At 37.4% G+C, this 21271-nt stretch overlaps 1 protein-coding gene across 2 annotated transcripts in view; it reads right to left on the reverse strand.

The window, feature by feature from the left end:
• The window catches only part of VPS41 (VPS41 subunit of HOPS complex), a 171644-nt gene that overhangs the window by 99944 nt on the left and 50429 nt on the right, over positions 1-21271 (reverse strand). For both annotated transcript variants that reach the window (XM_019710243.3, XM_074340530.2), the window contains 2 exons: positions 9449-9523; positions 1507-1569 (listed from right to left, as the gene is read on the reverse strand). In XM_019710243.3, the coding sequence (XP_019565802.1) occupies positions 1507-1569; positions 9449-9523 (138 nt within the window). The remainder of the gene's footprint in view (positions 1-1506; positions 1570-9448; positions 9524-21271) is intronic.

A 21271-nucleotide genomic window follows, 5' to 3' on the forward strand; every position in this document is an offset into this window, starting at 1 on the left:
CTCACTCATTAACTTTTAACTAGGGAATACCTTTAAAAATGGCTTCATCTTACTCAACTATGGTTATCAACTTTGTGTTTTTAGGGCAAATCTCCATCTTAAGCTCTATATTGTTATTTCCAAAACCTCCATAACATACCAATGTACTACATTATTTAAACTCAAGACCAAATCAGCAATGCCCTTACTCAAATCACCCTTATTGCAAGATGGCATTTGCACACACTAAAGCCAAAGAAGAACCTAGATTCACCCTCAGGGCCTCATCTTCCATCACCCTCATCAAAGCCATCACTGAGGCTTGTTAAGTCTACCTCCCAAAGACTTTCCAAATTCATTTCTTCTACTACAACTTGAATACAGGAACACTTCATTTACTATGCTTCATATGTGTTGCGTTTTTTACAAACCGAAGGCAAGACCCTCCACCAGCAAAAAGATTATGACTCACTTTATTGCGATGCTTTAATGTGGTGACTTGGAACCAAACCGTCACTAGTGGAGGTAGGCCTGTACTCACTACTCCTCTTTTTATCGAGACCCTGTAATGTCCTGCCTAGAGTACTGCATTCACATTCTAAACTGTCTCTTGTGCCCACTCTCCCCCTTAAACCAGCCTCTATTCTGACAGATTTTATTTTCTCAAACACCATCTGATCCTCTCTCTCCTTTACCTGTTGATACATAAATGTTAGAATAAACAACTGAAAAAAATAAATTACTCCTTTCTTTAACAACTACAATAATCACTTGAACTACATAACTATTATCTAAAGCTGCTCATCCTGCCTTATGGCTATCAGCCTCCCAATCTATACTGTACATAGTCGCCATATTACCTTTCCTTCAGCTTAGCTCAGTTTATTTTATGTCACTTCTCTGCTCTTAAACATTCAATAAGTTCTCCTTATCTACCATATGGAGTCCAAATTCCTTAGCCTGGATATAAAACAAACCCCAATCTGCCCATACAGCAATCCTACAGCGAGAATTTTATGCACCATCTAAACTAGACTATTTGCCACTTCCTGAACACAACTGAACTTTCTAGCCTCTGCATTTGTATTACATTGTTCTTCCAATGGAAGCGCCAGCTTCTCCATCTACCCTGTCCATTTATGTAAGCCCAGTCAATCACCACTCCCTCTATGAAGCCATCCCTAACAAGAATAGCCCAAAGTAACTTCTCTCAGCTTGGGACTCCTTAATATTATTGTTTCCAACTTGAGTCTTTAATCAGACTGTGTGTGTGTGTGTGTGTGTGTGTGTGTGTGTGTGTGTGTGTGTGTTCGCATCCACTACAAGAAGATTCCTGAGGACAGGCTGAGATCATAATCACACCATACACCCTGTGCTCCTTTACAGCATCAAATCATATCTAGTACATCGTAAATGCTTAAGAGATGCTTACTGACAAAATTAATGGAAGACTGGTATTGCTCAAAGTACCCTTATGGCCTTCGTTGAGAAAACCCTTAGAAAAATTAAAACTTACTGAATACTTACTTTAATGGGACAGTCAAAAGTCTCATGAAATTCTTCTCCAGAATACAGTCCAAACACCTGCACCTAAAAAGTAAATAGATCCTGTCAGTTCTCCATGAGAGCAACAAAGACGGCTGCCGAGTCAGTGAGAACACCTACTTTCAAAAATAATAAATAGGGCCAGCCTGGTGGCTCAGGCGGTTAGAGCTCTATGCTCCTAACTCTGAAGGCTGCTGGTTCGATTCCCACATGGGCCAGTGGGCTCTCAACCACAAGGCTGCCGGTTCGGCTCCTCGAGTCCCACAAGGGATGGTGAGCAGCGCCCCCTGCAACTAAGATTGAACACGGCACCTTGAGCTGAGCTACCTCCCGGATGGCTCAGTTGGTTGGAGCGTGTCCTCTCAACCACAAGGTTGCCAGTTCGACACAGGCAAGGGATGGTGGGCTGTGCCCCCTGCAACTAGCAACGGCAACTGGACCTAGAGCTGAGCTGCGACCTCCACAACTAAGACTGAAAGGACAACTTGAAGCTGAATAGCACCCTCCACAACTAAGATTGAAGGGACAACAACTTGACTTGGAAAAAAAAAAGAAAAGTCCAAAAAAAAAGAAAAAATAATAATAAATAAAAAGTAGAACACACTTAATAATCTAAGGCCCTTGTGATCTCTATTAAATATCCAATGAAAACAATTCTATCAGGGCAAGAGTACTCTGCTGTAATTAGCTTTTATAAGCATCCCATGGTAGAGTTCCCTTTCAAATATCTTACGCAGCTCTTCATACATATGTGTCAGCCACACACATCAACGTAGGCAAGATCAGATGAACTGCACTCCATTTACAATCTTCTGTGGAATCTACTAAGAATGCATAAATGTCTGATATAAGTCTTTACTTATTAGTGCCTCCTAAAGTGATTCCAGGCTACTTTATTCATGCTTAAATCTTTTTTTCTGAGTGGTTTACTTTTAGAAAATTAAATATACACCCTGTAATGAGTATAAATTTACAGCTTGATAAATTTTATGACATGAACACATCCCTGCAACCACCACCGCTACCGTGAAATCTATCACCACAGACAAGGTGTATGGGTGTTTGAATTTTATATAAATGAAACCATACGCTACTTCGCTGGATTCTTGCCCTCAATATTTTCTTCATGAGATTTATCAACACTGTTGTATATAGCAGGAGCTGATTTTTTTTTTTTCATTGCAGTATAGTATTTTAATGTATAAAATCTATGTATTCATCTTCCATCGGTCATTTGGGTTGTTTCCAGATTGGGGCTATTATGATAATGGTACAATAAACATGCTTTACAAATCTTTTGATGCACTTACATACACATTTATGAAGGGTATATAATTAGGAATAAAATCGTTGAATCATCGGTTATGCATCTATTCACACTTAATTGACATCCAAACTATTTCAAAGAGTGCTTTTGATCAATTTACACTCTTACTAGCAGAGCATAAGAATTCCAGGAGCCCTGAAACACTTGGAACTATCTGGGCCACTTAGAACTATTTCCCAGCACTAGGGATGTGTTCATGGTTTTGCTGATCTCTAGAAAAGTGATATTATTTCTTTAAATTGTGTAAAACTTCATTACTGAAAGCATCTGGGTCTAATGGCTTCTTGGTGAGAAGTTTTTAATTATAAATTCAATTTCTTAAATAGATATAAAAACTATTCAGACTTTCAATTTCTTTTTAATCTTGGTAAGTTAATGAGTGGTTCATTGTTGCAAGTTCAAAGAGGAAAATTTACTCATAATTCTTGGAAACAAATCTATTTACTAAAAGATAAAATCTTTAGGACACTCCATTCATTTTCTGACTACTATTTTTATACATTGTGCCAAGTATGCTATTTGGGTTCTAATAATAGCACATGGTACAATGTAACACAGGGGAAATCTGATTTACCCTGAGATAGTCTGTCAGAATGCATTCTTAACGTGACAATACATCTTTACCTACACCACCTTGCTTCTGATTGTTCAGAAGGTATCAAATCATTACTTTTATATAAATGTATAAGCATAGGATGCAAAAACTTACAAAATAGTAGTCTGAAGCAGGAAAGAAAAACATTGCATTCAGAGTTTCACTTTACTCAAGGGAAGTTTAACTTGACTGATCCCCCAAAACCCAAGAAAACTGAGTGAAATAAGGGAAGTACTGTATCATCTGAAACTTAATGGAGAAAATCACAACAAGTGGGTAACTGACGTTGCCTCAATGTAAACTCATGCAGAACTAGGAAGTTTAAATTCTTCTAAAATAAGCTATTTCCATTCTGTACAACATGTGACAAAATGGTCCTATATCAAATCTTACAGTATTACTAATAACAGAACCCTAAATGCTGCCCCATGCTTTATCTCGGTGGTTCTCAAACCTTACTGCACTACCCAGTTACTAAGGGCTAGACCCCACCCTAGACGAATCAGACTTTCTGGTAGAATTCTATGTTAAAGATCCACGACTGACAGGATATAGCCAGCATTGAAAATCCTGCTCTTCCTCAGTTGGTTCTGCTAACAACACTGCCAGGTATGAGAGCAAACATCATTATGCCTGTGTAACAGACAAGTCTACAAGAGAATAAATTACTTGCCTAAGGTCATTAAAAGCAAGAAAAGTGTTCCCAGCCCTGTTTCTCTACATACTACCATCATATGAGATTACCTAAAATTTGTAAATAAGTAAGTTATCTTTCTACATAAAGTGTTAAAAATAGGGGGGAAAAACATTCAGTCCTAAATATTTGCCAAACTAAAGTGAAGGTGAATATTAGACTTTGAATTATGCAACTCTATGACAAAGGTTGAAAAATAAAACAGACTATTCATTCAAAAGGATAAACTTTCTTCTGCCTATAGCAGAGTAAAAGGTGATTTTTAAGAACAAATGTTAAATGATATTTATCGTGGGGAAAATTATCTGAGATGTAAACAAATGATGTATAAACCTGTTGAAAAAGACTGAGGTATGAGTAAACAAGAAGATACATATTAGGATTGTGAATCTAATGATGAAAATTAAATTACAAATTGCCAGGGATAAATGTCCTTTAAAAATTATGAATCCATACTGAAGATAGAGACTGATGAGGAGGAACAAACAGAAAAGAGAACAAATCACAGAAGGTCTCAGCAACCAGGCTGATACTCATCACAATCCTTGAGAACTAGTTAGAAGCAAAAATGCCACTGTCACACCCAGAGCAGGGGCTGGATCAGTGTTTGCTGAAGGCAGCAAAGAAGATCTGAACTCTTAGGTCACTCTCTATTAGTATGCTTAACTAAATAACATTTTCCCCAACTGTCCTTATTTTCTCCTTCAGTATAAAAACAAATATTGTAACTTCACAAGACAAATCTCAGAAACTTTATCAGTGCAAGCAGGGTGATTTGTAAAACCTTCAGTGTTGCGGCTCATTTCACTTATGTGACAGCCCAAACAAGTTGATCCTAAGTTATGCTGCTAAAGCTAATCAATTCCCAAACAAATCTCATTCATTTCCTCTCTCTCTCTCTTTATTTATTTTGGCATTTTGTCAGTAAATATCATAATCATTTGTGAAGAGATTCCATTGAATGACAGCCTAGAGAGCTTTCAGGAAGACCTCATCTAAGAATCATACAAAGGTTAAAACAGAGATGATCCTTTTGAAAATGGTATCCCCTGTAGCAGCCCTAACAACCTCCCCCAATTTGTCACCAAAATACCTAATGAAGAAAAAGAGAATTCAGAACAATTGGCCTTCTGGTCAATCTACTGAAAGTACTAGAGTTTCTCATTAACTACAATGAAGTAGGTATGTGATATGTGTTTTACTGCCTGACGTAAAGGAGAGCTGCCCTCATGAAACAATAAGTTAAGATATGGTTCCCTCTCCCCTTAGCATGAATTTCTACGGATCTGCTACCCAGAAAACTGAGTGACACCCCATCTGATGTAGAGGGACTGTGTGTGAGGTGGCCAGAGTGTCAGACAACCCTCCCAGTTGGTACTTCCCTTGTAACAACCTCTCTCAAACCCCAGCTTCCAAATAACAATAAGTGATTAGAACAGGATGAACATAGAAACTGTCATGACATCAAGGGAGGGAGCTGAAGGGATCCTCACAAGAAAGACTGGTTTCCATATTCTCCACCCATGCTGAGAGTCAGAGAGCAGAGAGAGGGTAGCAGAGGTTCCCACCTCTCCCTGGGGCAGCTATCAGCGGGTTCCCTCTGGTCAGAGGAAATTAACAGCAGCCTGTGTGGAGCTAAGAAGTGATCCCACAAGCCACAGAGGAGGATGTGCATGGCCGAGGGCAGCCAGACACCATCTCGAGGCTAACCCAGGTTCAGAAAGAGTCTGTTCTGGATTGGATTAAACAAGCAACAAAGACACACACAAGAGCTGTAAAAAGAATACCGCAGAACACAATTCCAATGACTCAGAGGGAGAAAAACCATGCCTTTCAAAATGTTTTAACAGTAACCAGAAAAGAAAGGAAACCTAGAAAACTCTTTGGCGACTTCAGTAAGAAAAGACCTCCGTGAACCTGGGGCAGAAAGACAGAACGAGGACGGTGACGATGGTGATGGTGAAAAAGGTAAGAGCTAACAATTCCTACAGGCTTCTTCTGCTCCAGGAACTTTTCCACACAATTTTCATATATTAACTCACTTATTCCTCCTAATAACCAATGAGGTGGGTATTATTACCTCCATTTTATAGAGAAGGAAACAGATTGAGGCACAGAGAGTAATGAATAACTTAGCTCACATTACACAGCGAAAATGTGGCGGGTAATTCCACTCCTAACCATCATCAGACCATATTGCCTGACACTCTATAAGAAGTTGTAATTTAAAAAAAGTAAACACATATCTGGCTGATATGAAAATAGAGCTGAGAGACAGAAAGATTTCAGGAAAATTAAAAACACAAAATGGAATAAAACTCCACTCCACAAAGCAAAGCTGACACTGGAACAAAAGCAAATCAGCAAAGAAAATAAACAAGAGAAACTCTCCCTGACCACAAAGAAATGAGAGAACAAAAACAATAAGAGAGCAAAGCCCGTATGTGGTGGGGGTGTGTGCCACACTCTATGACCAAGTTTTCTTACAACTTATGTATGTTAGAAAGGAGAACAAGGGTGAATAGTGCTAATCCACTCATCCTCTTAACCTCGAAAAGTTTAGGTACAGTAAATCGGGAGGGGAAGAGGCCAGAATACAGTGGGTTAAGGAATGAATGGTTAGCAATAAAAACGGTTAATACAGACTGAGAGCTCCTGTACACCTGGCACTTGGGACATTCCCTGGCAGGACCCCCACTGTGCCCATTGCCAGCTGAGGAAGCGGAGGCACTGACAGAGCAAACGAGGTGGCTGCTGCCCAGGCACACGGAACACAGAGATAGCTCTCTCTCAGGCTCTGCATAATACTGCCTCCAGCCTAAGTATTATTGAGTTTCTTTGAAGAAATGAGAACAAATGGAACTGAAGCAATAATCCAAATCAGAACTGAAGAAAACTTTCCTGAAATGAAAACAATACTTCAGAATATAGATCAAAAGGATTTACTGTGTTTCAGACAAAAATTAATGAAAACAGACCCAAACAAGACATGACTTAGCAAACTGATTACAAGCATCACTTATTGTTGTCGTTGTCATTATTGTTATTAGTCTGAGTTCCAAGGCAGGACAAGAAAAAAATTAAAAAGGTTTTGTGAAAGAACAAAAGTAGGCTGGCCTCACATGTGTCTACAAAGATAAAGGTCACACAAAAGAGAACATCTCAAAAATTTTGAGAGAAAAATATTTCAACCCAGAACTCTATTTCTAAACTGATTCTAGTTTACGTATGAAGGAAATACATAAGAGATCAGAAAATAAATGTATATGTACTTATCAGAAAGTTACCTAAAAATGTATGCCAGTAAACTGAAACCACTCCCCCCACCCACACATAAGATATGTGTGTAAGTATATCTCAAAATTTAGAACTCAAGCACAGAGAAGCTATGGAATAAAAAGAAAGAAATGAGCACCAGCTGAATAAATAGAGGAAATTTTAAACAACTGTTAAAATTATGATTTTCAAGCAATATCAATATCAAAGATTATCCTTGAAATAGAACATAAATAATTATTTATATAGGAGTCTTAATATACCGAAGAAAGAGAAATCACAACAACCATTTAAAGATGCATTCAATCTAGATATTTGGAGTTTGTCTTTATAATAATCTTTATTTTTATCATCACTAACCACTTTACCAGATCACTCTACACTGGCTGCCCAATTTTCACACCGCTGACTACGCCACAGCAAGGGCTAGTAACATAAAAATGTGCACTGAAACACTTATTTTCAATTCTAACAGTGCCAATAAAATATATGAGAAAAACATTTTTTAAAATGTATCATGGGTCTACATCAAAACACAGCAGTTATAAATTTGACTAAAATGGAAAAACAGAGGTGTCTGCCAAGAAGTGTACTGCAAGATATCTGAGGGTCATCTCATTATCCACCAGACACAGTAGTTAAAAAGCCCCACTCTGCCACATCAAATAATTCTCCAACATTTAAAGTTCTGAAAATTCCTAGATAAAAAGCATCTCAATAAAAATTATGTTCCAATTAAAAAAAACGAGTATTCTCTTTCCACAAATTAGTTCAATTAAAATGGTATCAGTCCAGAAGGAATTCCTCATCGTTAAGAAAACAAAATGAAGATGATCTTTCTTACAAATACACGAACACAAAAATGTTCCGGTAGTTTGGATAATTCTTTTCAATTTCTGCACATACCAACTCTTCCCTCAATCTTTCTTTGAGTCTCGTTCATCTCAGAATTTCAGAAGGTACTGTAAAATCTGACAGTGCCTTTTAAAAAGCACAAATGTTCCAATTACTATTTCAAAAGACTCTTTAAGAAGCATTAGGCTGAGATATATAAAATGCATTCTTGTATGTCAAGACTTCATTTTTCTTTTGTTAACAGATTAAGTGGGTATAAATCTTTTATACTGAGTACACTGTTTTTAATTTACTCATCTTAATGGCCCATTCAATTTAGATCACATGAAAAATACAAAATTAGATTAGGAAACCTGTTCTCTTCATTCAGGAATAGGTGAGGTTTTGTAATGATTCTTAATGCATTCTCTTCTTAAACTGTTATTTTAGAAAAGTAGTTTAAATACACTGTGCATTTGAATTTTATCATTGCAAACATCAGAAAGGACTTCCATCGACTGAAAAACAAAAAAGACATTCTTATAAGTGGAAAATCAATCACCACAACCACTAAATGTCACAGCTCAACATCAGCAAGAACTGATAATTGTTAGTTATACACTGCACAAATGATGTATGTCCTCAGTCGAGGAAGTGGGTGCGGGTTTTTAGAAAACTGTACATATATTGATTTTACATTTATTTAATGTGGCCATTGTAAGACACTTTATTCTTCTGATAAACTATGATTGCTTATCAAAAGATTCTATAATTCAAGAGCAACATTCATAACTTGTGAAAATGAAAACCACCAGCCCACAGAAATCAGGCCCACAAAATCCAATTTTGTGGATTTATGGCAGAAAGGCATTAAACTACTGTCTTGCAGGAACTGCAAACTAGTCACTGAAGTATAAGTGGCATAGAAGTAATGATTAAGGTGACACATCCCCCTGCCACAGCTGTTAATCAGCTTAATACTAGTTATATTATTGACATTCTTGTAATTACTTTTCCTAAGGCACATTTGTGCAAAATGTATTTTACTTTAATTATGAGCCATCGAAAGCAAGTCCAATACCCAAAAAGAATAAGCCAGGTTCTCCTATGCAGGTATGTAGTAGGCAGAGGGCTTGCGAGCACTTGGAGTGGGTGACGTCCCAGAGCCCTGCTTTCCATGTGACCATCAGCGCCATACCTTGCCGTCCTCCGAACACACGCCCATGTGCTCTCCACTTTCATCCAGGCTAATCTGATTTATCTTCACAGGACTCTATTAAAAAAAAAAAAAAAAAGTCAAACTTTAGGAAAATAATAATAAAACACCTTAGCGCTCTGTAAATTTAAGTGATACAACTTGTCTATTAGTTTAGATGCATGAGTCCAAGACATATTTTTTTTGTAAATGAAAATGGTAAAATACAGATTTGTTCCCAGACATGTAATATGCCCAGAAAGCTAAGACTTCCCCAAGTTATCTACTTCACACTTGAGGTCCCTAAAATGTTGTTTTTCTTACATGTTATATGCCTTTTTACTTGTCCTGTTCTATTTATTCCACACTTCTAAAATTCTTTCCCAACCAAATCTGTTAAAAGAACAAAACAAAAGCCAAAATAGAAATCACAATGTAAAGAAAAATTTTAATTGTTTTAGTTTGGTTCACCAGCCAATCTATTTGCTTTTCTCTTATAAATTAGTGGGCCAACTTTTATTTATACTTTATGCTCAGTGCTTTCTGGGAAGAACCCACAGGGTCTAGTTGATATTAACTTTGTCATCCCCCATTCTTTTGAATCTGAAATTTAAAAATTTGTGAAGATACGAATCAGGCTTTCTACTTTGGATGTATTTTCCCAAATGTAAATGCACAATTGTGCTTTTAATATTTTTCACAGCTTTCCAGTTCTCTATGTAGCCAACTGTTTACTAAATGGTGGATATTCTCATAGAAGTAAAAAATCAACGAATGTTGACATTAAAAAAATGACAAGCTCTTTTTTTCCTTCTTGAATAATGGCAGTTTCCAAGTGTCTTACACAAAGCATGATAGGAACAAACTATCCATGGAAAGTAAGCCTTCATCAATTATAACCCGAGCTTGCTAATCAGTTATTTTTAATAACTCATGATAAAAGAGTTTGGTTTATTAAGAATGAATGGAAATATACAAAATTGAATGTTGGATCCTTCTTCAATGGAAGGTACCTCAGAGCTGGTTAGTAAGCGAAGGTGAGGGCAGACCAAGACCCCCAACCCGGAGAAAGGCCACCTACGAATGACCAACGCTGCTGAGGATCCCCGGGTACTGGCTGACACCACTGGCCACAGAATCCTTTCCCATCGTGAGCCCTAAATCACCACACAAGCCATCTCCTTACAAGTTCCTAGAATGTTAGAACAGGAAAGGACCTTGAAGAGAGCTACTTGATCCATTTAACAGGAAAAGCAACTGAAGCCCATGGAGAAGAATCACAATAGAGAAAAAACAGGGCCAGCACTCCAGCCCTGAGTAGTGAAGGGGCACCCTGCAAAGGGAGTGGTGTGATGGGCAAAGCAAAGGCTGTTGGGGGAGCACTAATGCCAACGTGTCTGCATTTCTGGCGGAGAAGTCTGAACGCTCAGCGTCTAGTCTTCTTTGGAAAATGCTTTCCTCGCGGAATATCTTCCATTAACAGTTTCCTTATTCTGATCTTTTGTTCACCAAACAACATTTTTTAAAAAAGATTTTATTGGGGAAGGGGAACAGGACTTTATTGGGGAACAGTGTATACTTCCAGGACTGCTTTTTTCCAAGTCAAGTTGTTGTCCTTTCTATCTTAGTTGTGGAGGGTTCTGTTCAGCTTCAAGTTGATGTCCTTTCTGTCTTAGTTGTGGAGGGCGCAGCTCAGCTCCAGGTCCAGTTGCCGTTACTAGTTGCAGGGGGTGCAGCCCACCATCCCTTGCGGGAGTTGAACCAGCAACGGGCAACCTTGTGGTTGAGAGCCTGCGCTCCAACCAACTAAGCCATTGGAGAGGCAGCTCAGCTCAAGGTGCCGTGTTCAATCTTAGTTGCAGGGGGCGCTGCCCACCATCCTTTGCAGGACTCAAGGAATTGAACCGGCAACCTTGTGGTTGAGAGCCCACTGGCCCATGTGGGAATCGAACCGGCAGCCTTCGGAGTTAGGAGAATGGAGCTCCAATCACCTAACCCACTGGGCTGGCCCACCAAACAATATTTTAATACTCATTTTACTCTTGGCAAATATAAATTCCACATACTTTATAATCTACCTCAAATTATAATGTAATCGGTGCATGGAGTCTGATCAATGTCAAGGTTTCCTGTCCTGTCTGATACTGTACTATCCACATGTGACCATTTATGCAGAAAGTTAGTTAAAATTAAACTAAATTAAGAATTCAGTTCCTCAGTTGCACCAAGACATGCGAAGTGTGCAAAGCCACATGTGACCAGCTTTACCGTGTTACAGGGACACATTACGAAAGGCTTTCACCACTACAGAAAGTTCTACTGGACAGTGCAGTCCCAGGCACGAAACCAAGCCCCAGTGCTGACTGCAGTCCTCCTTTACAAAGCCCTTCTTTACTGCAGCTTACATTCAGAAGTGTATTTTCTTCGCACACACATGTCAATATTGATGTAATTTGTTCTTGGACTTGTACTAAAACAGCTCGGAGCTTGTACATGGCCTGTACTAATATTCTCTGAATCGCGCTGTATCATTTCCAAAGATCTGGGAGCCTCATTAGCTGACCCTCACAGCTTCAGGGGAAAGCGGCCAGCGCAGGTTGGCTACCTGCCCCGCACAACAGGAAAATGAGGCCTCGGAGTTTCTGCCAGTTGTCTAGAACTACAGTGCCTACTATTCAGAGACCAGGCCACACAGTGGTATTCTATGCACAAGTAAGCCAAACTTTTCATTCCAGTGTTTCTTCCTGAGCAGAATCTGATTGAACCACCACATAAGCAGTATTAGGGAGGAAAACAAATCATACCTACAAAGTATGAGAATTCTCTTTCCCTCACTTCTATTAGCAATAGAAATGTTTTCCTTTTAACCTTTTTTTCTGCCAAAGATCAATATTCATTGATTTATTTCCCTAACTACTAATAAACTATTTTTCTTAAGTCTGTCCGCCAATTAATTAGCTCTTCTACAAACTGCTTCTTCACATTTCTTACCCATTTTTCTATTAACATGTTTGATGTTTTCTTGTCAATTTCCTTTTTTTATTTTTAGGGTATGAGGTCTTGGTACAATTCTTTACCCAGACATTGTATATGGGGTCTCCTATATTTCTTTGCAAGATGGATATTGCTTTATTTCTAACATTTAAGTCTTTAATACTTTAGGGATTCATTTTATTTTCTTTCAAATGGATATCCAGTTGGCCTAGCCTCACTTATTAAATAACTCATCCTAAAGAGAACTATGTTTATCATACAATACATGTTCATATACACTGAAATAATCTTCTGGGTTTTCAATTATGGTACCTGTGTCCACTGCTATATTAATTCAACATTGATCTAATTATATAGGATGCATAAAGTATGTTCTGATATTTGGTAAGGCAAGACACAGTCACAATTCTTCACACTTTTCATGGCTTTTCTCAAGGATTTTTATTATTCCATGTAAATTTTAAGATGAAATGACCCCCATGTTGCTAAACACAATGGTCATTGCTTAATCCTAACTTACTTTCCCTAACAGGGGCATGTTACACTGCAGACAGCTCTCTCTGCTTTGCTTCCAGGAAATCATACTTGTTTTTCCTTTAAATTTCTAGTTGCTCCTTCTCAGACTCTTTGGGTGGGTACTCCTGACCCCTTGATCTCTATTTCATGGCTCGGTCCTTGCCTATCTTCCCATTCACATCTACACTGCCTCCCTCGGTATTCTCTTCCACGTCATGGAATTACTCCTAAATTTTCATCTCCAGATGGGACCCCTCCCTATTACAGACCAATACACAGAACTGCCTATTTGACACATGGACTTGGATGCCTAATGGGCATCTTAACTACAACATATCCTGACACTCCCTCATAAAAGGGCCCTTCTTGATGATGACCTCCCTATCTCAGTTGAGGACTAGCACATTATTCTAGTGGCTCAGGGCAAAACCCCTTGGAGCCATCCTGTCGTGCTTTTACATTCTATGTGTATCTGTCAGCAATTACTACCATCTTTGCAAACAAAATTTATCCAGATTTTTCCTCACCCTTCAGCTGCCATCCAGGTGCAAGCCACCATCATTCTCCTTTAATTTATAGTCTCTTAACTAATAGAGGGTTTGCTTAAAACACCCCAATGGCCTCCCATCTCAGGATGAAGTTTTTGCTACGACCTCACAGTCCCAAATGACCTCCTTACAACCCTCCCTCCAACTTCTGACCTCATCGGCTCTGCCTTGTTCTCTCCTCCAGCCATGAGGGCCTTCTTGCTGTTTCTCCTGCCTTACAGTCTTTGCATTTGTTTGCTCGTGCAGGAAAGCTTTGCTGCCAGCTCTTCACTGGTACTGTGTTTCCCCCAAAATAAGACCAGGTCTTATTAATTTTCGCTCCAAAAGATGTGTTAGGGAGTATTTTCAGGGGATGTCTTATTTTTTTCATGTACAACAATCTACATTTGTTCAAATACAGCCACGTCATCTTCTTTAGGAACATACTAAATGCGTCCATCTGGTTGACGATCTTAACTGGGGCTTCTTTTCGGGCTAGGTCTTATTTTCAGGGAAACACAGTAGTCATTTTTCTCATACTGCTTTCTGGCCATCTGATCTAAAATTTCAAAATTTCTCCCAAGAGGTTTCTTAACTCTTTCACTGCTTTTTTTGTTTTCTTCTTAGCACTTACCACTATCTTACTTATGCATTTTACTTATGTATTGTACTTATTTATCTTATTTACTGTCAAATTTACTCACTAAAATATTAACTTCATAAGAGGTAATTCAAAGAGTACAGAATTGCAATCATACACAAATTCTTCCAGGGCACAGAATAAAAAGGAAATGCTCCTTAACTCATTTTACCTTACCAGCATACACTTACAATCACAAAACTCAATAAGGATATTATGAGAAAGAAAAAGTCCAAGTAAATCTCACTCATTGAAATTAAAGGAAAAAATCCTACAGAAAATATTAATGAAATCAGCATACATATAAAAGCCAAGTTTATCCCAGAAATACAAGGAGGGTATAACATAGGGAAATTAATTAATATATAATTTTCTGCATTAATAAAATAAATGAGCAACAGTGAAAGATTATCTCAATGGATGCAGAAAGCGTTGATGAAACTCAGCATGCAATCATGGTAAAAACGCTCAGCATACATACTAGGTGAAAAATCCCTGTCTCACTTAATGGTGAAATGCTGAGAGCTTTCCTTTGGTATCTTTACAATGTTGATTATTCTAATCCATCTACATAAAGCATTTCTCTATTTATTCAGGAATTCAACGTCTTTAAATAAGGTTTCATACTCTTCCTCTTGAAGGTCTTGCACTTTGTTTCATTCTGGGAGTAGCTATGATAGTGAGCATCCTTTTCTCATTTCCAATATTATGATTCCACTTAAAGAATATACAAAAATGGACACGACTACAGTATAGTGCATGGGAGAGCACGTGGATGGTACACAATGAGAAATAAAAGCTAGGCGGTTATTAGTAGCCAGTGGAGTACAGTGGGACATTCTAAAGGAATTGTAGCAGGAGGATCTCGGGGTCCACTCTAACACAGTGGGAGTCACATGACTGCTGCTTTGTAGCTGCTTCACTGCACATTTTATGTACTTTCAAAAGTTATATTTCACAATAAAAATAAACATTAACAGTTTTAAATAAAATTTAAAAAAACTTGCCCATGAAAATGTCTGGGATCAATAACTTCAATGGGCTTTTTCTTAGATTATGTTTTTTCCCATGATTGCCAAGGTACTCAAATGTTCTAATTCTATTCTGGTCATTTATATTTTCCCAGAAAACAGTGCATTTCAAATTCTTAGTGAAATATTTTTTATTTTACCTTATTTAATATTTTCATAATACTGAGATTAATACTACTAATAGTAAGCAGTAATACTACTACTACTAAATTAGGGTTTATTATGTTTATTATGTATAGGTTTTATTCTAAGAGTTTTATACATACTATATAATTTAATCCTCACAGCAATTCTATGAGGTAGGTAGGTACCATTAATTTTCCTATTTAATATTTGCAAATATTAAAAAATATATATAGCAGTTTCTTACAGGTATACCAGTATTTTATTTCTTTTTTCTTTCATTATCCTTTTCAGATGTTCATCAGTTGTCTTGGTCTTTTTATAGAAGCAAGATTTCCATCAATAAATTTATTGTATTTTTAAATGTTTTTTATTTTATTAGTTTCTATTCTTAATCAATATTAATTTTTCCTTCTTGTGTTAGAACGATTTTGTTGACCTTACTCTAATTTCCTCACATTGACATACTGCTTGTAATTGCTCATTTGTTAATCATAAAATAATAAACTGTTTTGTATTTTCCTTTGAGTATACCACTGACCATAAGCCAGAGGCCAGAAAATGATGTAAATTGAAATAACTATTTCCTCTTTGAGAAAAGTAACATTTTATTTTATTTCGAAGGATGGAGACTGTTATTTATTTATCTAGCTATTATTAAACTCTAGTGTCACTACAATTATGTTCATAGAATGTGATTTGTGTATTTTTTAGAAATTTACTGATTTCTCTTTGAAACCTAAGAGATCATCCTTTCAAAATAATTCATATTCTCTATTTTAACTCAAACTAGACATGTTTTTAATGTTACTCGTGTTATTCAATTTCTACATATCATTTGTTTTTTTCTCTTCTTGATCTACTAAAAACTGATAGAAAGGTTTCAAAATTTTCCTGCTACCAACTGGAATTTTGTCCATTTCTCTTTGAATGTCGAATAAACTTTGGTCGGATATTAGAGGCCCTATAATTTGGCACATAAAAAGTATAACTATTTTCCTTTTGGCTTGTAAATATAATCAATATAATGTACCTTCTGCTAGTTAATGCTCTTTGCCTTAAACTCTACTTTTTCTCAAACATTTTTATTGCCAACGTACTTAATTTCTGTTTGGCTTTTTATAAGGTATTTTTGCTCACATCTTTGTTTTTCACTCCCATCATCTTGTGGGATAATGTGTCCTTCAAAGCTGAGGCAATTTTTCTTTTACTAACAGAATATCTGGTGCATTTAGTGTTATCTCTGTTACTTTATTATATTTTTTAGAATTATGTTTTCCCATTTCATTATTATTCTTTTGCTCTATTATTCAAATTGTTTTCTTTCATCTACCTAGGAAGAATTTAGGTGTAGTTCATTGGATTTTTATCTTATTAGTGATTATTATAAGTTATAGTTAAATTATGTTCCCCACTCCACCCCAAATCAACACAATTGCATTTAACTGATTCATTGAGAAGATGAGGGATTTAGCACATGCTCATTAGCCACTTACTTCCCTTACCTATTTTAAAGCGAGAGTACAGATATTTTATATTTCTAGGGTCACTTCAAATAGAACTGAAGAGAAAAGCCAGTTAATATATCAGTAAAAATTACAACCCTAAACTCTAAGTTCTAAGCATGAATCCAGAGGAAGAGAGTGTTTCACTGGGTGTCCATAATTTTAAAATTGATTCACAAGAGGTTATTATAGATTAAGGATATTTACTCCTTCTCATGTAAATTTCAAATAACTTTGCAGCTTACTGTACATTTTAAAATTTTCTTTACTTCCTAAAGAAATTTGAATGTTTAACTCACAAAAGAAATAGTACAAATTGTAGGTAAACAAAAACAAGCATCATCAACCTCAGTAATAACAAATACATGGAAAATAAAACCATAAGATATTTTGCCTGCGGAATCAGAAAAGATGTTTCAAGTACCTACTTTTGGCAAAGATGCACAAAAACACATACTCCTCTTACACTGCTGGTGGGAAGTCAAATTTGGAGAACCTTCCAAAGGATCATTTGGCAAAGTGTATCAAAATTCTTTAAAATTTGCATTGCCTATTATTACACCCAAGGAGAAGTAAGAAGATTATTTTATAAAGATGCTTTTCATAGCAGATTTCTTTTGTACAACACTAAGGAATGGAAATTATCTAAATTTCCAAAAGCAAGGAATCTAAACGATAAAAATTAAAAGCATAAACAAAAAAATTAAGTTAAAAAAAGTATTATGTAGAAAAAATTGTGGCTGTAGCAAAGAGAGGTCTGGCCTTTGGCCATGGCTCCTGGGAGATAATCTGTCACCTCAGCAGATGAAAGGGTCCTCCTTGTTACAGGTAGGGCCAGTCAAGCCCAATAGCCTTAGGTGGGGGCCAGCCCCCACCTAAGAGAGTTAGGGTAGGGTCTCTGGATCACAGGGTGCCAGTCACCCTGGAGGCCGAGCTCGACCATGTGGACAAGCTGTCAGCCACTCAGGCCTACGGAGGAGAGCCCCAGTAAAACCCTGAACACCAAGGCCAGCTTCCATAGCTGGCACACCTCTCTGCCAGGAGGGTAAAATGGCCTGAGTACAATGGAAGCGGCACTTTTAGAACCATCCGGGCTGTGCCCTATGTGTCTCTTCCCCTGGCTGATGTTTTGACCTGTATCCTTTCCCTGTAAATAAACCATAATCGTATAATCTCAGTAAGGTCTGTGAGTCCTTTAGCTAACCATCAAACGGAACTCCCAGAACTTGCAGTCGGCTGTCAGAAGTCTTTCGCAGCTTGGCAGTTCGGAGGATGGTGCCCCCCAATCGCACAATCTGGCTAGCTCTGCGTAAGTACAATCCGATGTTTATAAATACTACTGTGTTTTCAGGTATTTACATGTAATATATGTGACTGGAAGTACACACTCCCAAATGTCAGCATTGCTTACATCTGGGTGCTGAGAAATTATTGTTTAGGTGGTCCCTTTTCATGTTTTGCTAATTTTTTACAACAAAAATTGATTTTGTTTGTAATCAAAAGATAAATATTTTTTAAATGACTATGTAGCAAATTCATCAATCTAAAAACAAGAAGAAAACAAACTTAATCTTGATTGCTAAAGTCATCATTCTGAGGACCTGCAGCACATATTTTTATCTTGAGAGATAATCAAGTATCACCACTGTGCATATCAATTTCTATAATAGTTCCACAACATTTAATAAACAAATGAATAACAGGATGTCAATATGACAGCTGTCAATGTTACCAAATCATTCCCTTCAGAAATAAATAGGAACAAATGCCTCACACGTACCTGTCATTTCTAGACTCTAGAAATAAACAATAACGATAACAACAGGAAGAAAAACAGGAAAAAGAGACACAGTCCAAGAAAGAAACTGGAGTGCACGATTCGGTGGTTCTTCAACACCGATCTCTCCAATGGCTTGTTTTATACATAGAACTTACAGGGTGTGTTTGCAAAGATGAGACACTGGAGTAGATGTAGATCAGGATAAGGCACCAGAGAAAAAGGACCTCAGCTGTATTTTCCATTAGCTACAATTTTATTCCTAATAGAGACATGTTTGGAATTCTGGACAATATAAGTGAGTTTGTTCAAAAATCAATAATGTCAAGCTGACACTATAGAACATACAAAAATGTTTCCTTAATGGAACAAAAAAAGACGACTAAGGAAGCGGGAGGGGGCAAGGACCAGCACATGTAAATCCAAGTCCACCACAGGTGGTCTCAAGTTCTTAATTTACAGAAAAGGCAAAATTACCAACATGTACATCTCATGTGATGATCAATTAACTAATGAAAATTGCTTGAAATAAATACACTTACTCTGGATTATGTCAGCTCTTCAATGAGGAATAAATTCACGGTCATTTCGAAACCGGCTTTTAATGGTGTTCTTTGTGGCAAGTTCTTCTCCCCTGACACCCCTCATCATCCCACCTTAAACTATTGGTCCCCCAACAGTGAACCCAAGAAATCAATCTGCTAATGTATAATTTGTAAGGCTCCTCTGACTAACAAATTGATTCTTTCACAAATGCTGCATCCCCATGGACACTGGGTGGAATGAATAAGAACAGCAGATGAGATTGCATTTCCTTCTCGGAGGTGCACTAGTCCGACAATCCCAACACCCGCACAGCTGCCCTATGCAGCCTCATGCTGCTAGGTCACAGGCAGCTGCAGCAACGTGAATGTGTGAAAAGCAAACGTCTGTTCTTCCATCCTTGGGAAAAGCTCATTTTACTGCTTATTCTACTCTCCCCTGATGAACCCTCCTCCTCCCCCAGTAAGCAAGACCTCCATCTGCATTTAAGAAGCCTCTGAAAAATACATCTAATTGTGGGTTTTCTACAAATCGACAAAACAAAATTAAACAAAACAAACATTTATTATCTCAATGATTTATTCTATGGCCAGAACGGCCTAACTTTTAACTATTAATTGTCAAATCTTCTCAGGTGATCTAAGAGTTCATCTCTAGGTTCGCATTAAATCCTTTAAATCAAAATGGAGAATGAATTTATCAACAGACAATATTGAAGTTGGAGAACTTCTGTGAAACTTTCTTGAAAAGTCTCAAAAATATGGGTTTAGTGAAAGCAAAAGAGAACTGGCTCCAGCCAGTTACTCACTCAGTGTCCCTGCAACCTCATATCCCTGTCACTCCTGAAAGCCATGGTAACTGGTAGGTACCCACCCTCCACAGCCAGCTGTCCCCAAAAACCACCAAGCACTTCCCGGGCAGGAGGAATGGGAAGTCTCTTAGCCTTCCTTTACAGTAGCAATCTCCACTGTTGAAATGACCACAATGGGCTATATAAACAGTGTTAAATAAAAGAATAATAAGGACCCTTTTTGTTATGTATAGTTCTGTGACAAAAGCTAAACTACATCATTCTTACCAAGCATATCAGTTTCCCCTCACTCCCCGCCCCCCGCCAAAAAAAAAAAAAGGCTAAGAAAACATGAACCCATTAAAAAAAATTAAATCTCAAGTGAACAAGCATAACAAATACTAAGGGAAGAAACTGAAAAAATAAAATTCTACAAGAAAAGATGAAGGATATACTCCTAGTCTGACTTCAAAGCAATATTAAATTCTGGATATGTAATAAATGTTAAATTAAATGATTTTAAAAATCTTCAACAATGACAACAAAAGGTAGAAAAAATGATTAATAAACATACAGTGAAAAATTGGTTCAGGATTAAAACAAAATAATGCAAAAGTCAACACAAAATTTAAAATGACAGAGACAAAAATTAAGAGGCTGGAAATTTCAGTTACCAAATTTGAGTTATAAACATCTTATTAATCACCAGGAAGCTAGGTTGCTGGCTTTCACTTGAAAGTGAGAATACATGAGGACTTTCAGTTAAACAGTAAAGCTATTTAATGTTTTCACACCAGGCACAGGTAATGAACTCCCACTCCCTTGGGACCCCTGGAAAGGCTCCTAACGTCCTTTCTGCTGGATGGGACACCCTCTTGTGTGTTCCAACATCACACCCAATCAGAGCACACCTGTTTCAGAACAATAACTCACTCAGTTGCCTGCCTTTGGCAATTAACTTGAGCTCCTAGAGAGCAGAAATCTACTTTAAAACCCAGCAGCAGGCACAGAAGAAAGGACTCAATGAAGCTGTGGAAAGAATGAGAACCCCAAGGCTCTGAACCAGAAAACTGGCTAAATAAGTAAGAGCTTTGTAAGAAGCCAACTCATTAAGCGCAGAATACATAAAAACAGAAACAAGATTTTTTTTAAAAAATGTTATTTTCCTAAAAATGAGAAAAGTTTTAAAGAATGGTAAAGCCTTCAATGGAAACGATCAATGGAAAGAGTTAACTTCTAACATGCCCCCGTTCTTTTGAGACCCAAGGTTTCCAATTCTCAGTATCAGTATTGAATGTGAAGAGGAGCTAGCGACTTCACACGGCAATCATTTCCCCACGACACAAGCTATAATATAGTTCACAGTTTAAGTAAATATGC

Source organism: Rhinolophus sinicus, chromosome 4 (assembly GCF_057876585.1).
Source record: "Rhinolophus sinicus isolate RSI-liver-muscle chromosome 4, RSI-T2T, whole genome shotgun sequence".
In the NCBI taxonomy this organism is placed as follows: domain Eukaryota; kingdom Metazoa; phylum Chordata; class Mammalia; order Chiroptera; family Rhinolophidae; genus Rhinolophus; species Rhinolophus sinicus.